Here is a 22540-nt window from a genome sequence, read left to right on the forward strand (position 1 = left end):
TGACCCCGGTGGCTGGGACTGGTGGGCAAGCACCCTGCTTACCACAGCCTCAGGGTGGCTGAGATATAATGGAGAGGGCATGAGGGGAGCATTGGTGCTGGAGAGTCCCTGTCACCCAGGAGGGTGGAGGAAGCTCCCGCAGTGCCATCATGCCAAGCGAGAGGCCACAGGCCCAGTGCCATGATGGGCTGTGAGGGACAGGAGTGACTTTGCATCCCTCTCCATGCCCAGTCACTAACGGCTGCTTTTGGGGAAGACTGAAGAGGGAGACACATGGTCACCAGTGTGATCACAGGGTGATCAGAGATGAGCTCCCTCACACCAGGCCCCAAGGCCAGCAACAGCCCTGAACCTGATAAAGGGTCTCCCTCATGGCCAGGGCAGGAACAGGCTTCACCCCTTGCCACGCACACCCAGCGAGGGGGAGGCAAAGGGATGAGGAGGGTCCATCCAGGCAGGACAGCAAGAACCAGGGAAACTCAGTGCCACAGCCCTCAGCGCCATTCCTTGCCTCACTGCGGACAGCGGGACCTTGTGCTCATTCTTCCCATCTCACTTATTTCAGCCCTGCCCCGCTGCACTCAGCCTCCACATCGGCCGATGGCCACTTGCAGGCTCTCCCGTGGCCATAAAGCCCTCGTGAAGTGTTGGTGGAAAGTAAGGTGATTTCGGGGCACACTGGCACACATGAGGGAACACGCTCCCAGCCCTGAGGGCGCCATCCTGGGCTGAGCCACTCAAAAACAGTCACTGTCTTCTCATGGCATTACTCAGAGGAGAAAAAAATTCTATGTGTTTTTTGGGTTTAAAAAGAGGCCCAAAAATCTGTGAGGTGCAAATCTTTTCCTTTCCTAGTAGAACTGGCTGAATCTCTTTGTCACAAAGTCTTGAAATGAAGTGCCTGGTGTTGAAGTGAGATGAGAGGTTGTGCTGCTATGAGTGTGTGGGACCTGGTGCTCTCACCTGCCCGTGCTGTGCTGTGATTGCTCAGCTCTGGTGAAGGTGACAGGGTAGGTGCTCCATGCCATCAAAACCACCAACGTATCAAGCAATAACTAGCTGTGAGCAAAAGTCTCTGCCACTGAGTAGTCATAGAATGGTAGGGATTGGAAGGGACCCTTAGAGATCATCTAGTTCAACCCCCCTGCAGAAGAAGGTTCACCTAGATTAGGTTGCATAGGAACATGTCCAGGCGGGTCTTGAAGACCTCCAAGGAAGGAGCCTCCACAACCCCTCTGGGCAGCATGGGCCACTGCTCCATCACTCTCACGGTGAAATAGTTTTTTCTTATGTTTAAGTGGAACTTTTTGTGTTCCAGCTTCATCCCATCACCCCTTGTCCTGTTACTAATCTACTATAGAAAAGAGGGATGTCCCAACCTCCTGACACTCACCCTTTAGATATTTATAAATGTTAATAAGATCACCCCTCAGTCTCCTCTTCTCCAGACTAAAAAGCCCCAGTTCCCACAGTCTTTCCTCATATGAAAGATGTCCTATACCCTTGATCATCTTGGTGGCCCTGCGCTGGACTCTCTCCAGAACTTCCCTGTCCCTCTTGAGCTGAGGAGCCCAGAACTGGACACAGGACTCCAGATAAGGCCTCACCAGGGCAGAGTAGAGAGAGAGAAGAACCTCCCCTGACCTGTTGGCCACACTCTTCTTGATGCATCCCAGGATGCCATTGGCCTTCTTGGCCACAAGGGCACATTGCTGGCTCATCTTTAGTTTATTATCAATCAGGACTCCCAGGTCTCTCTCTGCAGAGCTACTTTTCAGCAGTTCAACTCCCAGCCTGTACTGGTGCAGGGGGCTGTTCCTTCCCAGTTGCAGGACTCTGCACTTGTCCTTGTTGAACCTCATGAGGTTCCTCTCTGCCCAACTCTCAAGCCAGTCGAGATCCCGCTGAATGGCAGCACAGCCTTCTGGGGAATCAGCCAGTCCCCAAGGACCTTCCATAAAGGTAGTTTTTCTCAAGCAAGCTCAAGACTTCTGCTGAAGCTTTACACTCCTGGACAGATGGGCACAATATATAGGATTGTGGACCAATCCTCCCAATGCTTTTGTGGGAGTCAAGTGCATAGGGGTATCAAATAGACACCTTTGGCAAGCTATAAGTCCCTGTGATAGTGTATAAATAAGAGATGAGGGGACAAAGACCAGTGCCATCATTGGCAGCCCATCTTGCTTTTGCTGCAACTTAGTTCGAAATACATATGAATGACCAGAGGCAGGGTTTCTTACTGTCCTGGTTAGGTACTGGCTGCCAGAGAGCTGGAGAGCAGCTCTCAAAAACACTATGGAAACCCAGCAGAGCCAATACAGAAAAAGAACTGAGTTAACTGAGACACTGTAATAAGAAATTTGCACTTGAAAAGGCCCCTCCACTCTCCCCTCCAGCCCACAGATCAAAGCGGCTATCCCACCATGCGATTAGCAAAGTTCTGATTGTAACAAGAGGGGTTACCAGCCCCATCTGCCCTACATAAGACTTTTAACAGCCCTGCCTCCAAATGACAGCTAAAGCTTTCATATGATCCCTCACATAAGTGCCCTCTGGCCATTGCAGCTCACCGGGCTTCCTAGACAATTTGATTACAAAGTGGATGGGCTTTCAGTTGCTTACTGTAAGCACAATAGCATCCACAGCATCCTTTAGGGACCTGAGCATCTGAGCAGAAGTTAAGAGAACCTCTTCCTTTTATTCAATCTGCATAGGGGGTTTATTCAATCTCCAGGGATTTTTCTTTCAACTCTGGGAAAAGAGCAGGGCTTGGTTGATTTAAACTAGGTTGTGATGGATAAAGTTAGAGCTCCTGACCCCCTGGGGCTTCTAACTCTGGGATCTACCACCAAGCAACTTCACCTGCTCACTCTTTCCAAAGCTGAAGAGTCTGTCTCCAAAGGAGAGACACAGAAACCAGGAGACCTATGTTTTAAAGAACTCAGTAAAGAGTGCAATATTCTCTATGCTTCTGGATCTAATTTTCAAAGCAAAAGTATCAATATTTGTTTGTTGTGGACAAAGCTTGTAAACTGCTTTAAGATTCTTCTATGAAGGCCAATGTGGGAAGAAAAATGTTGTTTTTCAAAGGAGTCTGTCACAGTCACTTTGAAAGAAATAATATCAATTCATCCTGCTGCTGTTGTCAGTGTATTTTGTACTCAAATAGCAGCATCTGTCCTTCAAGATCCTCAAGGCAGCATTTGCAGGCTGCTTACGCCATTTTTACAGTTGGAGAAAGCCAGGGACAGAAAGGTGCAGTGAAAACCCAGGGCAGAGGAAAAGTCACACCCTCCAGCCTCACTGGACCACGAAACTCACATTCAAAGTGGTTTAGTAGCAGGGCCATGCTCAGATGTCTTAAGACCTGACTCATTTCCCTTACTCTGATCATGCTGTTACCTACATCAAAGAACTAGATTATTTTTAAGTATTTACCCATCTGTGTGTCTGTTGCTATGACCACTGGTGTTTAACTGAAAAGGTGAGGGATTTTGATAGGAAATCATAGAATTGTTTTGGTTGGAAAAGACCTTTAAGATCGAGTCCAACTGCTGACTTCACACTGCCAAGTCCATCACTAACCCATGGCTTTCAGAACCTCAGCTCCACGGCTTTGCAATAGCTCCAGGGATGGGGACGCCCTCATCTCCCTGGGCAGCCTGGGACAGGAGCTGACAACGCTCTCAGAGAAAAAGTTCTTCCTCAGCTCCAATCTAAACCTCCCCTGGGGCAAATTGAGCCCATTTCCTCTTGTCCTGTCACTCCTTACCTGGGAGAAGAGACCGACCCACACCTCACCACAACCTCTTGTCAGAGAGTTGCAGAGTGCTCATATCTACCCTCAGCCTCCTCTTCTCCAGACTGAACACACCCAGATTCCTCAGCTGCTCCCCATCAGACTGTTCTCTGCTTTGGAAGGAAGGTTATCACTGTTCAGTTATTACAGCAGCAGGGTTGAATGGCACAACTGAAGCCCATCATCTAACAGGTTTCACCAAGCGTGAGTTAAATAAAAGTCAACTGTGGAGGTATTGATTTTTTGATACCTTGGAGGCAGTTTGAAGTGTCTAACGAGCAAGTGAAAATTTACACTCCTTGCAATGAGCACAGGTAATGAGGACTCGTGTGTACACATATGACTACTTGTGTAGAAGAGGAGGCTTCTTCCTCCTTCTTCTTCCTGTTTCTTCCTTCTTCTTCTTCTGGCTGGTGGTGGTGCAAGGAGTAGGAACAGTGAGAGAAACAACCATGCAGACTCCAAGGTCAGTGAGGAAAGAGAGGAGGAGGTGTGCTAGAGCAGAGACTCCCCTGCATTCTATGGAGAGAACTGGTGAAGCTGAGATTTATTTTCATTTCTTTAAAGACCCCGCATCGGCAGTAGAGACTCATTTTGATAATGAGCCCGTATCAGGGGCAGAGACTCATTTTGCTAAAGCTGGCCCCAGACCAGGGGCAGCGATTCACTTCATTAAAGGCCCCAAGCTAGGGATAGTAACTATGGCCAGAGGAGGCCGTGTCCTGTGGGAGGGACCCAATCGCTTCACTACAGACCACGAGCCAGGGGCAGTGATTTTCTTCTTTAAAATTATGTCCGGAGCAGGCCGTGTCCCGAGGAAGGGGCCCAATATTCACAGCTGTAACTGTGGGGAGGAACCCACAACAAAGCAGCTCATTACACTTATGCCCAGAAGATGCCTTGTCCCGAGAGAGGGACCCTCTATCTACAGAAACTGCAACCGTGGCAAAGAATCCACACCAGAGGTATTCACCAAGGACTGTGTCCCATGGGAGGGACCCTGTATCGACAGAAGCCGCAGCTACTGGGAACAACCCACACCAGAGAAGTTCATTAAGGACTGTGTCCCACAGGAGGGACCTCGTGTAGGAGCAGGGGAAGAATGCCAGGAGTCGTCCTCATCTGAGAAGACAGAAGCGGCAGAGCCCATCTGTGAGAGACTGACCACATGCCCCACTCCCTGCCCCCCTGAGCTGTTGCGGGGGGAGGAGGTAGAGATATCGGGAGCAGTGAGCTGGGCCAGGGAAGAAAGGAGGGATGAGGGAGGGAGATCTTAAAGTTCTGGTTGTAATTTTCTCATCATCCTACTCCCTTTTTGCTTTTATTCCACTCTGTTTCTTGTAGAATAAACTTTCCTTCTTTCCTCTCAGTCGAGTCCTGGAGTCTGTTTTGCCCAGAACCGTAATTGGCAGTGAGCCCTCCCTGCCCTTGTCTCAATCTACAACAACCTTGCTTATCTTTTTACTCCCATTCCACTGGGGCCTCCGCCATCCTAATGAGAGTGGGGGTGAATGGGGGCAATGAGCAAGAGACTGTCATGGTGCTGCTGTGCTGGCTGGGCAAACCATGACAACTTTATGAAGGAGACTTGCTGCGAGATACAAATCTCGATCCATCCCATCAGTCGGTATGGTAACTCTGACAGCACAGCAGCACCTCAGGTGACACCAAATTCCCTCCACACTCCAGAACTTTCCCAAGGAGTTGAATAGAAAAAAAACAAGAGAAACAACCTTTTATAAGAATGACATTTTTTTAGGAGTTTGAGGTCTCTAGACTCAAAAAAAGTCCAAGTGTCCTCTGTACTCACCACCCTGGCGGCTCTTTCCTGAGATTCACATTTCCGACAGAACCAGGGTCCAGTTGGAACCTGCACAATTCCATAGCAAGCTGGAGAAAAAAAAAAAAGAGTAAAAAGAGTTCATTAGATCCTCTTTAAATTGATTATTTAATTTCTCAGGTGCATAAAAAGTTTGCAAGAGCTGTTATTGGTCAGAGATGGGTGACAAAACCAAAAAATCACATCCATGCAGGATGTATTACCCTTTCTGGTTTCCACTCCCAGCAACAGCACACAGACTTTTGCAAAAGGTCCAGTGATGTCATGGTTTGACATGTCAGCCATTTCTGGTAAGGGGGAAGGGGCTGTAAAGATGGCTCCTGTAAGAAGTTGCTCAAAGCTTTCCCCAGCTCAGAGCCAGACCCACTGCTGGGGCTGAGACAATTAGACACCTCCATGATCAGTTTTTAAGAAAAAGCCAGAAGAGGAGACTTCTTTCTGTTCCTTCTTCTTCTGTCCGTCCTTCTTTTCCGGCTGATGGTGGTGCAAGGAGTAGGAACAGTGAGAGAAACAACCATATGGACCCCAAGGTCAGTGAGGGAAGAGAGGAGGAGGTGTGCTGGAGTAGACTCCCCTGCATCCTGCAGAGAGGACTGGTGAAGCTGTGATTCGTTTGCACTTCGTTAAAGACCCTGTGCCATGGGCAGTGACTATACCCAGAGGAGGCCATGTCCCATGGGAGGGACCCCACCCATATTCATAGAAGCTGTAGCTGCTGGGAACAATCCACACCAAAGAAGTTCATTAAGGACTGTGTCCCGCAGGAGGGACCCCATATCGGAGCAGGGGAAGAATGCCAGGAGTCGTCCTCCTCTGAGCAGAGAGAAGCAGCAGAGCCCATCTGTGAGAGACTGACCACATTCCCCACTCCCTGCCCCCCTGAGCCATTGAGAGGGGAGGAGGTAGAGATATCTGGAGCAGTGAGCTGGGCCAGGGAAGAAAGGAGGGATGGGGGAGGGAGATCTTAAAGTGCTGGTTGTCATTTTCTCAATCATCCTACTCCCTTTTTGCTTTTTATTCCGTTCTGTTTCTTGTAGGCAGCAGAATAAACTTTCCTACTTTCCTCTCTCAGTCGAGTCCTGGAGTCTGTTTTGCCCAGAACCATAATTGGCAGCAAGCCCTCCCTGCCCTTGTCTCACTCCACAACAACCCTGCTTATCTTTTTACTCCCATCTCGCTGAGACCTCCACCATCCTAAGGAGGGTAGAGGTGAATGGGGGACACTGAGCAAGAGACTGTCCTGGTGCTTCATTGCTGGATGGGCAAAACCATGACACAGTGTTAAACATTTATTCAAGTTTTCAAAAGCTCATGCCCAATATCATAGAATCATAGAATGGTAGGGGTTGGAAAGGACCTTTAGAGATCATCTAGTCCAACCCCCCTGCAGAAGCAGGTTCACCTAGATCAGGTCGCATAGGAACATGTCCAGGCGGGTCTTGAAGACCTCCAAGGAAGGAGACTCCACAACCCCTCTGGGCAGTCTGTGCCAGGGCTCCCTCACCCTCACAGTGAAATAGTTTTTTCTTATGTTTACGTGGAACTTTTTGTGTTCCAGCTTCATCCCATTACCCCTTGTCCTGTTACTATCTACTATAGAAAAGAGGGATGTCCCAACCTCCTGACACCCACCCTTTAGATATTTGTAAATGTTAATAAGATCACCCCTCAATCTCCTCTTCTCCAGACTAAACAGCCCCAGTTCCCGCAGCCTTTCCTCATATGAAAGATGTTCTATACCCTTGATCATCTTGGTGGCCCTGTGCTGGACTCTCTCCAGCACTTCCCTGTCCCTCTTGAGCTGAGGAGCCTAGAACTGGACACAGTACTCCAGATGAGGCCTCATCAGGGCAGAGTAGAGGGGGAGAAGAACCTCTCTCGACCTGCTGGCCACACTCTTCTTGATGCATCCCAGGATGCCATTGGCCTTCTTGGCCACAAGGGCACATTGCTGGCTCATATTTAGTTTCTTATCAGTCAGGACTCCCAGGTCTCTCTCTGCAGAGCTGCTCTTCAGCAGTTCGACTCCCAGCCTGTACTGGTGCATGGGGTTGTTCCTTCCCAATATGATAAATTCCTATGAAAATCTGGCCTGAGTGGGAATAGAGGGCTTCATAAACCATGTCTAATTTAGGTCTAGCAAACACAAAACAGCACAATCTCTTATTCCTTAACTTTTCAAGTGTCACTAGTGATCTAAATCTAAAATGATGAAGTGCATGGCACCTTAACCAGAAATAGGACTGAGATAAAACCACAGCATCATAAACTAAATGATCTCAGTGAGAATTCAGACAGACAGCAAGCAAAACTCCCTCCTGCACACCCTCAAGTCACATTCAGCAGTGGCCTTTCACAGCACACTTTCAAGGTCAATGAATTCAGGCTTTTTAAGACTACACCCAGAAACAGGTTCTTTCTTAACACAAGGCTTCAGTTGATAACCCAACAAAACTGCTGGTTTTATCCAGCTATACCATGCATCCCTTGTGCTTTCTGTATCGCTACCGATGCTATCAAGCTTTCCCTGAGCAAGCTGCAGCTCCCATTTCTTTAAAATTAGCTCCCTCCTCTGATGGGGCAACGTTGCTTGAAGACTGTCCACCTTCTTTGGTGATGTTCTCTTTCTAACTGTCCAAGGATGGTCTTCGCAAGTCCCAAAAGCAGCGTTTGTGACCCTAAAAGGGCTCTTAGCTACCAAGCTAAAAACCCACCAAGGTGGGTTTAAAGCAACAGAGGCTGTCAAAGACAGTGGTAAGGCTATGCATCTCAGATGAAGGTACAGGATTCTCCTAGGAAAGAACAAATTACATCTCCCTCATTCCACCTTCAAATGTGAGCTGGAGGTTGGAATGGAATCCCAGTCACTCAGAACATTTGAAACTAGGTCGGACAAAGCATCTGAAAATATCCTGCTGGAAACAACACTGTGATGCTCCCCAGGGGATGGACCAGCCACAACCCACAATAGGTTCTCTCCATTTCTCTAATGTCTATTATTCCCCATCAGCCAGGAAATCTAATGCAATCATGGAGTTAAACTGAAAGAGATGACTGCAAGATGAGCCAAGGCATATATTTGAGAAACTAGAAACTACAGGAAAACAACAGAGGAGCCTGCCTTGGGTCCATCTTTAGCAGTGGGCTTAGAAACAAAAGCAAGCACTCAGCTGGAGCCAGTGAGAGCTTCTGTGCCCATTACTTCAGAAGAAGATAACAAGGAAGAAAACAAGAAAAAATGCAGAACATAAGTAAGGCAGAGTTGAAAACATGATTTGTACATGTTCTTAACTATCTTATTAGAATCTTCATTTCCAATCCAAATGTTTTTGTTAACATTTTGAATTTGTCACTGGAAAGGTAAGATTTCTAAGCACTGTCACTGAAATGGTATTGATACTTTTAAGAATCAGCCCTAATGTGTAGCTATAAGTTTAAAAAAAAAAATATAGGCTTCTTTATTTAACTGTACAATCATTTCAAAAGGTAACTTTGGTTTTGTGGATCTTCAAGCAGTACAAAGAGATACCCAACTCAGTGTGTGATTACATGGAATGAGACTAGATGACCCAGATGATCCCCTATAGTGGTTTGTTTCTATTTAAGAACTAAAAGCCTACCAAAACATCACACAACTGCTAGGCTTATGAACAGGCTTTAAAAAGAAGGTTGAAGAACATCCACTACCTACTGCTACACTCCTCGTGAATCATTATATGCTGAAGGACTCTTACAAGACCTAGATAGACCATTGCGCTTTCATACAGATGATACCCTCTCTGAGACTCTTCTAACATGTCCCAACTCTATGCACCCGCTTCCCCACCATCACAGCACACAAACAGCAAACACATCCAGTCTCCATACCTGTGGAGGCCTAGAAACAGGCACCCTAAAAGAATAAAAGCATTGCACATTTCAAACTGCTCTTGCACATTTGAAACCATTTTTGCCAGCAAACAAAATTGTTTACATTGATCTTGGGAGTGGGCAGAAGGGTGTCAGTGCCCTTTATCTCCTTCCAGAAAAGAGAGTGATGAAGGAACCTATTCTCTAGCATGGGATTTGATAAATAACGGGAAGAATAACGGGAAGACTTAACACCAACAAAATTAAAACAGAAAGAAGTGTCCTTTCAGAGAGACCCTCATCCTGTTGGGTCCCTCAGAGCCACCCTGGAAGGGCTGCCTGAGGATGGGAGACACCCAAGTGTCATCTCTGAATGAAGAGAACCCCCCTGAGAGCTTTGCTTCCTTGTTTAAACTCCCATTTAGTCACCTGGTTGTAAGTAACTTCTTACTAATGCCATTAGCATGGATCCACCAAAGGTATGAAAAGTAAGAGAAAGCCCACCCTAGAGACCTGCACCTGAGGGGCAGCAAAGCCAGAGCGAGATACACTGGCAGTTGGACACACAGGAGCGTGCATCAAGCTACCAAAGGAGAGATTACACAGGAAGAGGCTGGAGATACTATCATTCTATGATATGCTGGTAGATGGATGGGATAATAATAGATGGAAAAATAGACATGCCAGATGAGACCAGAAACCTTCGTGTTATTCAAAACAAACCAATCAGGAAAATCGCCCTGACTTTCTGGTGGATTTGAACGAAAGCAAATACATTTTTTAAGAAGTGTTGTTGTTGTTGTTCAGAAACCCGAGGATAAACTTTCCAGTCCAATACTGTGTGTTAGGGGTGTACTCCAAGTCATTTTAAATGCAAATAACCCCTGTTTCTGGGAGGAGAAGGGCTGCTTTCCTGCCTGCCCTTGGAGGGGGCTGCCCCAGGCCCCGCGGCCGCCTGCGGGGGATTACCCGAGGCCATGTGCAGCCGCAGGCCGAGACGCGGGCACTGGATCCCCCGGGGCGGCTGCGGCGCTCCGGAGCCCGGCGCTGCCCTCCTCCTGGTCCGAGGCTCGGCAGCCCACCCTTCTCGAGGCACTGGGGGAGATACCCGGCTCTGCCGCCTCGGGCGACCCCCCCACCGCCCCTCGCGGAAGGAAGCGGCCGGCGGTCTCCGTCGGCTCCCAGTAATCAGCGCCGGGAGGTTCGTGCCCTCCCCGCCGCAGTTGATGGCCAACTCCGTTCTCGCCCTCGGCTCCTCCGCCGAGCCAGGCCAGCGGCGAAACCGTCAGTTTGAACAACAGGGATAAAACAAAGCTTCCTCCACACCCCCTCCCCCCCCGGCCTCCCCGAAGCTCCCGACGGGGAGGCGGCGGCGGCCCCGCGCTGCCGGGTGCTGGCGGCAGGGCCGGGCCGGTGCCTTACCTTGGTGCACCGCCACATTGCAGCCATGCCCGTCGCAGTACACCAGCGGGTTCTCCGCCCAGCCCCGCTCATCAGAACAGACACAGCAGCCTCCCACCATCTCCTTCATACTTCCATGAGGGTTTTCTTCCTCCCCCCCCGCCTCCCTCTACGCACACACTCCTCCTCCTCCGCGCTCCCCCCTCCCTGCTCGCAGCCTGCCTTTCACACAGCCGCCCCGGGAGGGGTGCGGGGTGTCCGACCCCCCGTGGCGGCGGCGCGGGGCCGGGCGATGCTGGGGAGGGAGGCCGGGGGCGGCACGCCCCCGCCCCGCGCCCATGCACACACACGCACACAACACCCCACACACACAACACCCCACACACACAGCCTGTACAATCATGGCTACGCCACCCGCATGTTCCTGTAAAACGTGAGGTTCGGGGATTTCAGGCTGGCTGGCTCGGGTGCATTTCTCTGTGTGCGTGTGAGATTAATTTATGGGATAGTTTTTTTACACACACACACACCCCGCTTTACACTGCATCTTTATGTTTTTGTTCGTCGTCCCCCACCCCATCCCCCTCCCGAGCAAACCGAGCAGGAATCCGAGTGTGCACCCGCGTGTGCAAACCGCTGGATGTGTGCCCGAGACAGCTAACATGGATCGCGCCGGAGTGATGAGCTGGGACAGTTCCGCAAATCCCATTATCTCCGCGATTCCTCCCCGGCAGACCGGGGCTCCGGAGCGCCACCGCCTGTCCCGCTCTCGGAGGCTCTTTCTGCGGGAGACTTTAACCCCTTGGCACCTGTTTTGTTATCACAGAATGGTTGAGGTTGGGAAAAATCTTCAAGATCATCGAGTCGAGCTGCTAACCCAGCGCTGCCGCGGCCACCACTAAACCATGTCCCTCAGCGCCACAGCTACATGGCTTTGGAATCCCTCCAGGGATTCGCTTCCCTGGGCAGCCTGTTCCAATGCTTAACAACCCTTTCAATGAAGAATTTTTTTCTAATATCCAACCTTAACCTCTCCAAGCACAACTTGAGGCTGTTTCCTCTTGTCCTGTCACTTGTTACTTGGGAGAAGAAACCAACCCCCACCTCACCACAACCTCCTGTCAGGGAATTGTAGAGAGCAATAAGGTCTCCCCTCAGCCTCCTTTTCTCTGGGCTAAACAACCTACCGTTGCATGGAAAGAGGAAAATGTCCCTTTGGAGATCTATATCCATCAGGACAAGTGTCAGAAATCATCTGGAAAGCAGTAAAAAGAAATAATCCTAAAGTACAGTGAGTAATGTTGTATGGGGTTGCACCTGCAGGTCCCATTAGTCCACACAGTATCATGAGACCCCTGGTTTGTCATGACAAACAACCCTTGCCTTGGACACATCATCCAGAGCAGACAAGGAGAAAGGAGGAAAACCCAACCAAAGAGCACAAAAATAATGAAATCTTAGAAAAGAGGGCCAGGAGGGACCCAAAGAATTCATGTGATGTGTTCCTGCAGCTACCTGAAATCATCTGCCTGAGGACACAGAGCAGCTCAAAGGGAACGAAGCCCAGGTCTCATGATCTCTCTTGTAGGTCCTTAACCAGTGACCACACTGTGCTCAAGAAAAAAAAAAAAAAAAAAGGTAGTATCTGATGCCAGACTGAGCAAATAAACAGTAGAAAACTAACAGTGAATATTTTTTTTGCCTGCATTGATAAAGAAAAATATGCCCTCTCAAGCTGTAGTACAGTATAGATCTGTTATAGCAGGGCTTTTTGTAGGGCTGAGGAAGAAACAAGTGCTCAGGAACTTCAGCAAAAGGTGCATATAAAGGTGCCTGCTTTGCATTACTACTTTTCAATTTTGCTCCTGTAAATCCTTGATTTTTTTTTTTAAAGTGTTGTAAATGAGATCAAAAGTAGAGTTTTGTACCTTGTTTGAGAAATGTATGGGGTTCATGGAATCACAGAGCTACCTGAAATCCTTTTGTCCCTATTCTTTGTGGGTTGTGAGCTCTGAAAAGAGACAGTGGTGGCAGTGAAGGAAACATCAAGGAAAAAAAACCATCAAAAGCTATTCTCTCTGCTTCCAGGAGTAGGCGCTTAAAACTGTTTCAGGTGCTGGCATGTATGTGAGTAGCCGGGAGGTTGTATCTTTACTCGAAAGATGATCTTCAAAGCCATCGATGTTTCTGCAGAAAGATGCCCTCCCTGGGACACAGCCTCACAGTCTTGTTCTCCTGCCTGCAAGAGCATCGCTGTGGTGGCTCCACGGGAACTATTCCTGATTTACAGCATCTCAAATAAGACCAACACCAGTGTGAATGTCTCTCAGACTGACGGCCCTCTTCTCGCTCAAAGCGTTTCCCTTGCGACGGGTCACCTTCGAAAGGTCTCTGTATCCCACAATGTTGTTTCTTTTAAATAAGAAAAATCCCAGAAGAGAGAGGAAACCCATTCCAGCAGCCCTCATAATCACCAGCTTCGCATCCTTTATATTGCACCTGTTCAAGCATTACAGCAAAGGGCTGGAAGGCAGATGGCTCCCTGAGAAGCTGCCTGCTGGGTTGCTGTCTTCCCTTTATTGCATTCCTTTGAGAGTCACAGGGGCAGACAATAAGTTCACCACATTGCCGAAAATTCACTCAGCCTTAGCTCACTTTTCTGGGAGGGTTTCCCTTCCTCTCCCCCTCTTTTCTTTTTTTCTTCCTTCCCCTTTTATCTATTGTGTTATGAACTTGTTTAAAAGAAAAAGGGGAAAAAATCTGGCTGGTTGCCTTTGTAACCTGAAGGAGATCCTTGTGGTTTAGGATTGTCTTAGAATACAGGAAAAAACGCACCATCCCCATGGGAGCAGACACATGGACTTGAACTGCAAGTTTTGCCTTTAGGGGATTAAGATCCAATTTACATAAGTAATCCCTGCAGTGAGGAAAGGTTAGGCCAGGGATGAAAGGGCACTGGCTATTTCTTGTGAAGAATTTGGGGGAAAGTTACAACTGTGAAAGCTGAGACATGGAGATGTTTCGTACTGTTCATTTGTTGTTTTATCAGACTGTTTTTAAAATGTAGGAAGGTGGCAAAACTAAAGTGATATGCACTGACTCATGGGAACCATGATCCTTGTGAATCTCAGCCATAACTGCAGAAGTTACAGAAGTTGTTACTAAACTTAGTAATTTACTGCTATGTCTAGAAAACTGTGGCTAAGGGAACTGACTTCTCCACACACTCCTACATCACAAACAGAGCTGTTAGCCTTATCTCTGTCTGCAGAGCCATTGTGACAGATGATCTTTCATTTCCAGGGGGATCTTTTGCATTTACTTAATTAGTATTTAAAACTAACATAAACTTAGTGATCATCTAAGTGCCTGACATGGAAATGCTTGAGATACAATAAATAAAATAAGGTCATATCAGTGCTTTTTCCAGATTTTTGACACTTCAGATGTTTTATCTATAAAATACATACTTCCATGTTAAAGAAAAGAGGGGGGAAAAAGCAAGAAAAAAAAATTTTATGATAACTGCATATGCTCTTAGGAAATTTAAAAACTGATCTATATTAGAGAAGCATTTATGGCCTCACTTCCCCAAAGGGTCAGTGCAAGGGAACGCTGGGATGTACATACTTAATGGTTTGCAGTGATAGATTGCTGCTCTGTGTCATATCCCAGCCATTTCCAACAGCTTCTCCTGGGAATGAAGACTCTCCCTTCCATCATTTATGGGGAAACTATCACTTGAGATTATTGCTGAGTAACGACTGATTTATCTGGGTCCAAGGAGAGCTAAAACTCGCCTATTTGTGGACAGGCAAATCTGTGTCCCTGTTCAATGCACTTGTTTGCTTTATCAGATTTTTTCTTACTCCTCTTGGGCAGGTTGGAGGAAGAGGGAATCGTGCAGATAAGAGCAGTAATCCTCTCTAGGCAGACAATGAACTGCTGCTTTCAAGTCTAAATCTCTCAGTTGGAACTGTGGGATCAGTTCCACTGACAGCAGCAGCAGCAGCAAAGTCTTATCCTCTGTTAGCAGCAGCCATCAGGGAGAATGTGACAAAATCAGAGAACTCTCTAAACTATATCTCTCTCAGAAAGTAATTTTCTCATTTTAGACCAAACTTTTCATCCTTCTCACCAATGCATACATGTGGAGATCCTCCACCTCTCTGCAAATGCTTACTGGCACAGCAAGAGGTCTACACACATTATTCATACACATTATTTAAACAAAATCATTTGGTTGGGCTTTCTTTAAACCTTTGCCTATGTTGTTGGTTTTGTTTTCTGTATCCTTTGTTTTGGATACCAGAGAGTCTCAAAACATTGGGAAAGATTATGCTAGTTGCCAAATTTCAAGGCCAATAGGTGTCCCTCCTTGAAGAGGTAAATAATCCGTGGCAGAGAATTCTTCTCCAAATCCAGAAAGATGGGCTACAGCTCTGCCACTGCAAGGCTTTAGGTAAATTATTTTGCTTTTCCTTTCTTCTCTTGTTTGGACTATCAGACCTTCAAGGAGGGAAATGCCATTTTAGCACACTTGCACTATTCCAGCATCAATAAGGTCTTGGTGGTACTCGGGGGCTCTGCTTATTCCACCATCATAATTAACAGCAATTGTAACAGGGACAAAAATGAGAATAATGGTAATGAAAGTGACAAGTCATCAAATGGGATTCGGTGGTATACACAGAATCTCACGCAAATTTAATTTTTTTGCCTCTCCCACATATAATGCTGCTAACTGTGTAGTTCCGGAGTTTTGCTACTGTGGTAGTTTGATGCTGGCTGGATGCCAGGTGCCCACCACACCGCTCTATCCCCCACCTCCTCAGCAAGCCAGGGAAGGGGAGAAAATGAGAGTCTCGTGGGTTGAGATAAAAGCAGTTTAATAAAGAAGCAGCAAAGCCGCGCACGCGGGAAGCAAAGCAGAAGCAGATAAAGCTGTTACTCTCCACTTCCCATCAGCAGCGATGTCCGGCCACCTCCCGAGAAGCAGGGCTTCAGTACGCGTAGCGGTTGCTTTGGGAAGGCCAGAAATGAATCTCGCCTCCCCTTCCTGCTCCTCTCCCCCAGTTTATATTACTGAGCTGACGTCATATGGTATGGAATATCTCCTTGGTCAGCCTGGGTCAGCTGTTCTGGCCGTGGTCCCTACCAAGATCATGCCCACCCACAGCTATTGGTGAAGGTGGGGGAAAGAATGCTGGAGGGACAGCCCTGATGCTGTGCAAGCGGTAGTCATAATATTGATATCAACAGTAAGCACAGCACCGCAAGAGCTGCTGTGGAAAATCACTACCATCCCAGACCCACTACAGTCTCCACCCCTTATTCCATACCATTTATGTCATGCTCAGACAAACCATCTTAACAACCCATATACATTCTTATATACTCTCATTAACCAGTACCTCCACTCTTCAACAGACAAACATCATTCTTGTATTCCCTCTTGCATCTTGCGTCAAACAAACAAACAACATTCTTATATCTTTCATCCTCTGTAGATGTTCACTGGAGCAGGCCATAACTTCTGTCTCATCCATCAAGATGGATATCCAGGCCAGGGGAAACAGTATGTTCAGTGTTGGGCACCAGCACCGGCTTGGTTTGTCCACTTGTCCGGTTTTTCTTGCGAAGTTCATCTACAACAGATAACTCACATAACAGGTTATTTTTCCCCCAAGGTTAAGTCTCCTTGAGGTACACATCGAGTTTCCCCATCCTTTCTCATCACCCACCAAGTACACCCAGGCCCTTGAGCAAAGACAATCCCACAAATGGGTTTGCCCTTTCCCATGGGAGGTGCAACCCATACTGCCTTCCCCAGCCATTTCCCTGGGTGCACTACAGGGACCTTATCTCCTCCCACAGTATGTAGTGGCTTTGTTTGGGCAGGACCAGGACGGTTAGTTGAACCTCTGCTGTTAACCAGCCAAGTGGCTTCTGCTAAATTTTTATCCCACTGCTTCCATGCCCCATTGCCCAGTGCTCTCAACATGGTCTTTAGTAATCCATTATATCTCTCAATCTTTCCAGAGGCTTGTGGGTGATAGGGGATGTGGTATATCCACTCAATGCCATGTTTCTCTGCCCAGGAGTTTATGAGATTATTTCGAAAATGAGTTCCATTATCTGATTCAATTCTTTCTGGAGTGCCGTGTCGCCACAAAACTTGCCTTTCAAGGCCCAAGACAGTATTTTGGGCAGTGGCATGGTTTACAGGGTATGTTTCCAACCAACTGGTAGTTGCTTCCACCATGGTGAGTATATAACGCTTGCCTTGATGTGTTCGTGGTAGCGGTCCAACATAGTCAATTTGCCAGGCCTCACCATATTGAAAACCCAGCCATCGGCCTCTGTTCCAGGGAGACTTGATTCGTGTGGCTCGCTTGATAGCAGCACGTTTCACATTCGTGGGTGACCTGTGTAATGGCTTCCATGCTCAAGTCCACCCCTCGATCACGAGCCCATCTATATGTTGCATCTCTTCTCAGATGTCCTGATGTTTCATGGGCCCATTGAGCTACAAATAGCTCACCTTTACGCTCCCAGTCTAGATCTACCTGAGCTACTTCAATTTTGGCAGCTTTGTCTACCTGTTGGTTGTTCCATTGTTCTTCAGTGGCACGGCTTTGGGGCACGTGAGCATCTACATGACGTCCTTTCAGAGTCATGTTTTCCACCCGAGCAGCAATGTCTTGCCATAATGCAGCAGCCCAGATGGGTTTACCCTTGCGCTGCCAGTTTGTTTTCTTCCATTGCTGTAGCCATCCCCATAGAGCATTAGCCACCATCCAGGAGTCAGTATAAAGATAGAGTACTGGCCACTTCTCTCATTCTGCAATCTCTAGAGCTAGTTGGATGGCTTTCACTTCAGCAAACTGACTTGACTCACCTTCTCCTTCAGTGGCCTCAACAACTCGTCGTGTGGGACTCCACACAGCAGCTTTCCACTTACGATGATTTCCTACCACGCGGCAGGATCCATCAGTAAACAAAGCATAATGCCTCTCATCTTCTGATAGTTCATTATATGGTGGTGCTTCTTGGGCACAAGCTACTTCCTCAGGCAATGCTCCAAAATCTCTGCCTTCTGGCCAGTCCATGATCTCTTCCAGGATTCCTGGGCAATTAGATTTCCCCAGTCGAGATCGTTGTGTAATCAACGCCATCCACTTACTCCATGTAGCGCTGGTTGCATGATGTATAGAAGGGGTTTTCCCTTTGAACATCCAGTGTAACACAGGCAGACGTGGTGCCAAGAGGAGATGAGCTTCTGTGCCAATGACTTCTGAAGCAGCTCGAAGTCCCTCATATGCTGCTAGTATTTCTTTTTCAGTTGGAGTGTAGTGGGCTTCTGATCCTCGATATCCTCGGCTCCAAAACCCTAATGGTCGACCTCGGGTTTCTCCAGATGTTTTCTGCCAGAGGCTCCAGGTGAGACCATGCTCTCCAGCAGCAGTGTAGAGGATATTCTGCACATCTGATCCTGTACGAATGGGCCCAAGGGCGACTGCACGAGCTGTTTCCTGTTTAATTTGTTGAAAAGCTTGTTGTTGCTCAAGGCCCCACTCAAAACAGTTCTTCTTTCTGGTTACTCTAAAGAGAGGGCTCACAAGCTGACTATAACCTGGGATATGCATCCTCCAGAATCCCACAAGGCCCAGGAAAGCTTGTGTTTCTTCCTTGTTAGTTGGTTGAGACATAGTCGCTATTTTGTTCACAACATCCATAGGCACATGCCGATGCCCATCTTGCCATTTTATGCCCAAAAACTGTATCTCTTGTGCAGGTCCCTTTACTTTGTTTCTTTTTACAGCAAAACCAGCTTTTAGGAGAATCTGAATTATTCTTTTCCCTTTCTCAAACACTTCTTCTGCCTTGTTGCCCCATACAATTATGTCCTCAATGTACTGTAAATGTTCAGGGGCATCACCCATTTCCAGCACAGTTTGGATTAGACCATGACAAATAGTAGGACTATGTTTCCACCCCTGGGGCAATCGATTCCAGGTATATTGGACACCTCTCCATGTGAAGGCAAATTGTGGCCTGCACTCTGCTGCCAATGGAATTGAGAAAAATGCATTAGCTATGTCAATCGTAGCATAGCACTTGGCTACTTTTGACTCCAGTTCATACTGGAGCTCTAACATGTCTGGTACAGCAGCACTCAGTGGTGGTGTCACTTCGTTCAGGCCACGATAGTCTACTGTTAACCTCCACCCTCCATCAGATTTTTGCACAGGCCATATGGGACTATTAAATGGGGAATGAGTTTTGCTAATTACTCCTTGAGCCTCCAGTTGCTGAATCAACTCACAGATGGGAGTCAGGGAATCTCGGTTCGTGCGATATTGCCTCCGGTGCACCGTCCTGGTAGCAATTGGTACCTGTTGCTCTTGAACTTGCAGCAATCCCACAACAAAAGGGTCTTCTGAGAGGCCAGGTAAACTAGAGAGTTGTTTGATTTTCTCTGTATCTACAGTGGCTATACCAAAAGCCCATCGATACCCCTTGGGGTCTTTGAAGTACCCTCTCCTGAGGTAATCTATGCCAAGAACACAAGGGGCCTCTGGACCAGTCACAATGGGGTGTTTTTCCCATTTGTCCCCTGTTAAGCTCACTTCAGCCTCTAATATAGATAATTCTTGACATCCCTCTGTCACTCCAGAGATCCAGACTGAATCTGTGCCTCTATACCTTGATGGCATCAATGTACACTGTGCCCCTGTGTCTACTAAGGCTTTATATCTTTGTGGGTTTGATGTGCCAGGCCATCGAACCCACACAGTCCAGTAGATTCGGTCATCCCTTTCCTCCTCCTGGCTGGAGGCAGGGACCCTCTATTTCTGTTCTTCATCAGAGTATTCGCTATCTGATCCTTGCAATTTTAGACCTGAAGTCTCCTCATTGGCATCGAAGGAAGTAGTTGCAGTTCTTCTATGTCTTGGAGATTGTTGATTGTCCTCCTTTGTTCTGGCAGCTACTATGCTGACAGCCCTCTTGGGTGGTCCTTTTCTAACAGCTGTCTTCCCCCTTAGTTCACGTACATGTGCTTCCAGCTTAAAAGTGGGTTCACCATCCCATTTCCTCATATCCTCTCCTTGGCCATGCAAAAAGAGCCACAGTTCATTTCATGGTGTACTCCTACGTCTGGGACTTCCTTTTCCCCTGGTCGGGGCAGTGGATGACCGAATTCTTGAGGCAGTTCTGACAGTCAGACCATCATCCCACACTGATGAGGAGGTGCAGAGGCTCTCTTCATAGTTCTGTAACCAAGAAGATACCCTCTCCACTGTTGGTATATCCATGTCTGGGTGATACACCATTGTCAAGATATTAGAATATGTAGCTGGGGCACTCTGAATCACTTTTCTCAACATGGCCCGTGTACACTGGACATCGTCTGGATCTGTGGAGGCCTCAGCATTATCTAGATCACCATAGATGACTTCCAACACAGCTAATTCCCTTAGATATTGGGTGCCTTCATCAGCTCTAGTCCACTTTCCTCGGGCATTTACAAGATCTTCCTTGAATGGGTATCTTGCCCTTACACTTGAGAGGAGCCATTTCCAGAGACTACAAATTGAGGTTTTCTTTCCAATGCCTCTATCAATTCCCCGGTCCCTAGCAAGAGATCCTAGCTGTTGGGCTTCTCTGCCTTCCAATTGTTGACTGTCAGCCCCGTTATCCCAACATCGGAGCAGCCAGGCACCAATCCGCTCACCTGGTTGGCGACTGGAATCTTTTCGCATATCTCTAAGTTCTGTTGAGGTGAGGGACCGAGTAGTTTCCATTTCCTTTTCGATTTCTTTCACTCCTTCTCCTGATCTCCTTACCGAAGGACCAGTTTCTTCTTCTAGCCTTTCCTCTTCCTCCTCTTCTGCCCTTACTAATCGATGATATGAACTCGACCTCCTTATGCACTGTTTCTTTTTCACTACTGGGGCAACCACTGTGGTTGTTGTTTGGTTCCCTGTCTCAACCATGGTAGTCTCAGATACAGTTTGAATTTCCACCTCGGCCATAGTTCTCTGAGAGGGCTGGACTGCGACTCACTCAACCATGGTGGTCTCAGGTACCATTTGAGTTTCCATTTCAATCATAGTTCTCTGAGAGGACTGGAGTGCAGCTCGGTAGGCAGAGGCTAGGCCCCAGTATAGTGCCTGAACCTGATGGGCCTCATTAGGGTAGGTAAGACACCCTTCTATCAGGTGGCGTGCCAGTAAAGCAGGGTTTTGTATCTGTTCAGGTGTAAAATCCCAGGTTACAGGAGGTGATAACCGTCCTAGGAATTTGCCTAAATTCATCCACACACCCTGCCACCCAGGGACTGGCCGCTTCAGGGGGCATTTTAACATGTTTCCATCGCAAATTTGTCCTCTCTGATACCCAGATGAGTCTAGATTCTACAAAATATGTAATATACCAACCATGTTAATTAGTAATATTAAAACTCTCATATAAGGGTGACTAAGGACCTGGGTAGTCTGTATAACAAAATTGTCTACATCAGTCCCAGCTGAGGGGAAAGAGGTGCTTTGCCCCATGGCCTCCACAAGATAGCTCCCACAGCACACTAAATTCATCAGTAACAGAATGAGACTTGCTATTATTATTTGGGCCATCATGTTCCCAGGCCCTTTCATCCTTTTCACAAAATCATATAGCCAGCTTAGCAAAGCTATTAAGGTTAAAGCACAGCACAGAGTCAATGTTAGTAGCATCGTGTTCCCAAACATTAGAAAGTGTAAGATAAGCTGCATAACAGCAAGGCTCCGTGACCAGCACAGGAACTTTGCACTCGTTGGCTTACTATAATTACAATGCATTTAATGTAAAACTTCAAGAGGCCAATTAGGCTAATTCCCTCTGGGGAGGCAGAACCAAGGACTTAGTGGTGTCACATTATTTTTTTCTATTATTATTATTTACATCGGGCAGTGAAAGTACACAATAATTACCAGAGAAATAAATGATGTGGTCTGTGTCCAGAAATCAAGACTATTTTTAAGAAGCCTGTATTTAGACTTTCAAGTTCATTCTTAGGAACCTAAACAGATGCCCTGGCTGTAAAACCCAAGCAATCTTTGGAGCTGCTCCCATCTCTGTGTGCTCAAACCTCTGCTGATGTGCACAGAGCAGGACCAGAGCTTTGGAGAGCATTTATACTCTCCAAGGGCACTTTGGCATTGCAGAGTGTTAAATATTTCAAAGATTCAAGCTCTGGGTCTTCAGCCTAGGTCCTGATGTGAAAGGGAGAGGGGCTTAATAATCACAAACAGATTTCTTTGAATGGGAGTCAGGCACCTGCTTGGTGCCTTGGGACTTTTTCTTCACATTCCTGTGGTTTTAGCGCTTTTAAAAAATCCTTGGCAGTAATTGAAGCTTTGCCCATGCCCACCAGTTGCTGTCATTTAATTGGTTTACAAACTAGTTTAATTAAACACTCTGTTTTGACATCCTTGTATTGATTTAGAGCATTGCATCAGCTTAGCCTGCAATTGTGTGTTCAGTTCTTGGCAATGCTATCAGAAACTGCCTTTAAGACAGGAAAACTGAGGTAAAAGCCTGAAGGTAACAGCCCTGCAGCAACTGCACTAAACCAAGTCATTGTTCAAGGCTCAAACTACCAT

At 47.3% G+C, this 22540-nt stretch overlaps 1 protein-coding gene across 3 annotated transcripts in view; it reads right to left on the bottom strand.

The window, feature by feature from the left end:
- The window catches only part of LOC133628585 (protein AF-17-like), a 51210-nt gene extending 40188 nt beyond the window's left edge, over nucleotides 1–11022 (bottom strand). For all 3 annotated transcript variants that reach the window (XM_062016976.1, XM_062016977.1, XM_062016974.1), the window contains exons 1-2: nucleotides 10914–11022; nucleotides 5613–5692 (exon numbers count right to left, since the gene is read on the bottom strand). In XM_062016976.1, coding sequence (XP_061872960.1) covers nucleotides 5613–5692; nucleotides 10914–11022 — 189 coding nt within the window. The remainder of the gene's footprint in view (nucleotides 1–5612; nucleotides 5693–10913) is intronic.
- Nucleotides 11023–22540: the final 11518 nt, after the last annotated feature.

This window comes from Colius striatus, chromosome W (genome assembly GCF_028858725.1).
Source record: "Colius striatus isolate bColStr4 chromosome W, bColStr4.1.hap1, whole genome shotgun sequence".
Taxonomy (NCBI): domain Eukaryota; kingdom Metazoa; phylum Chordata; class Aves; order Coliiformes; family Coliidae; genus Colius; species Colius striatus.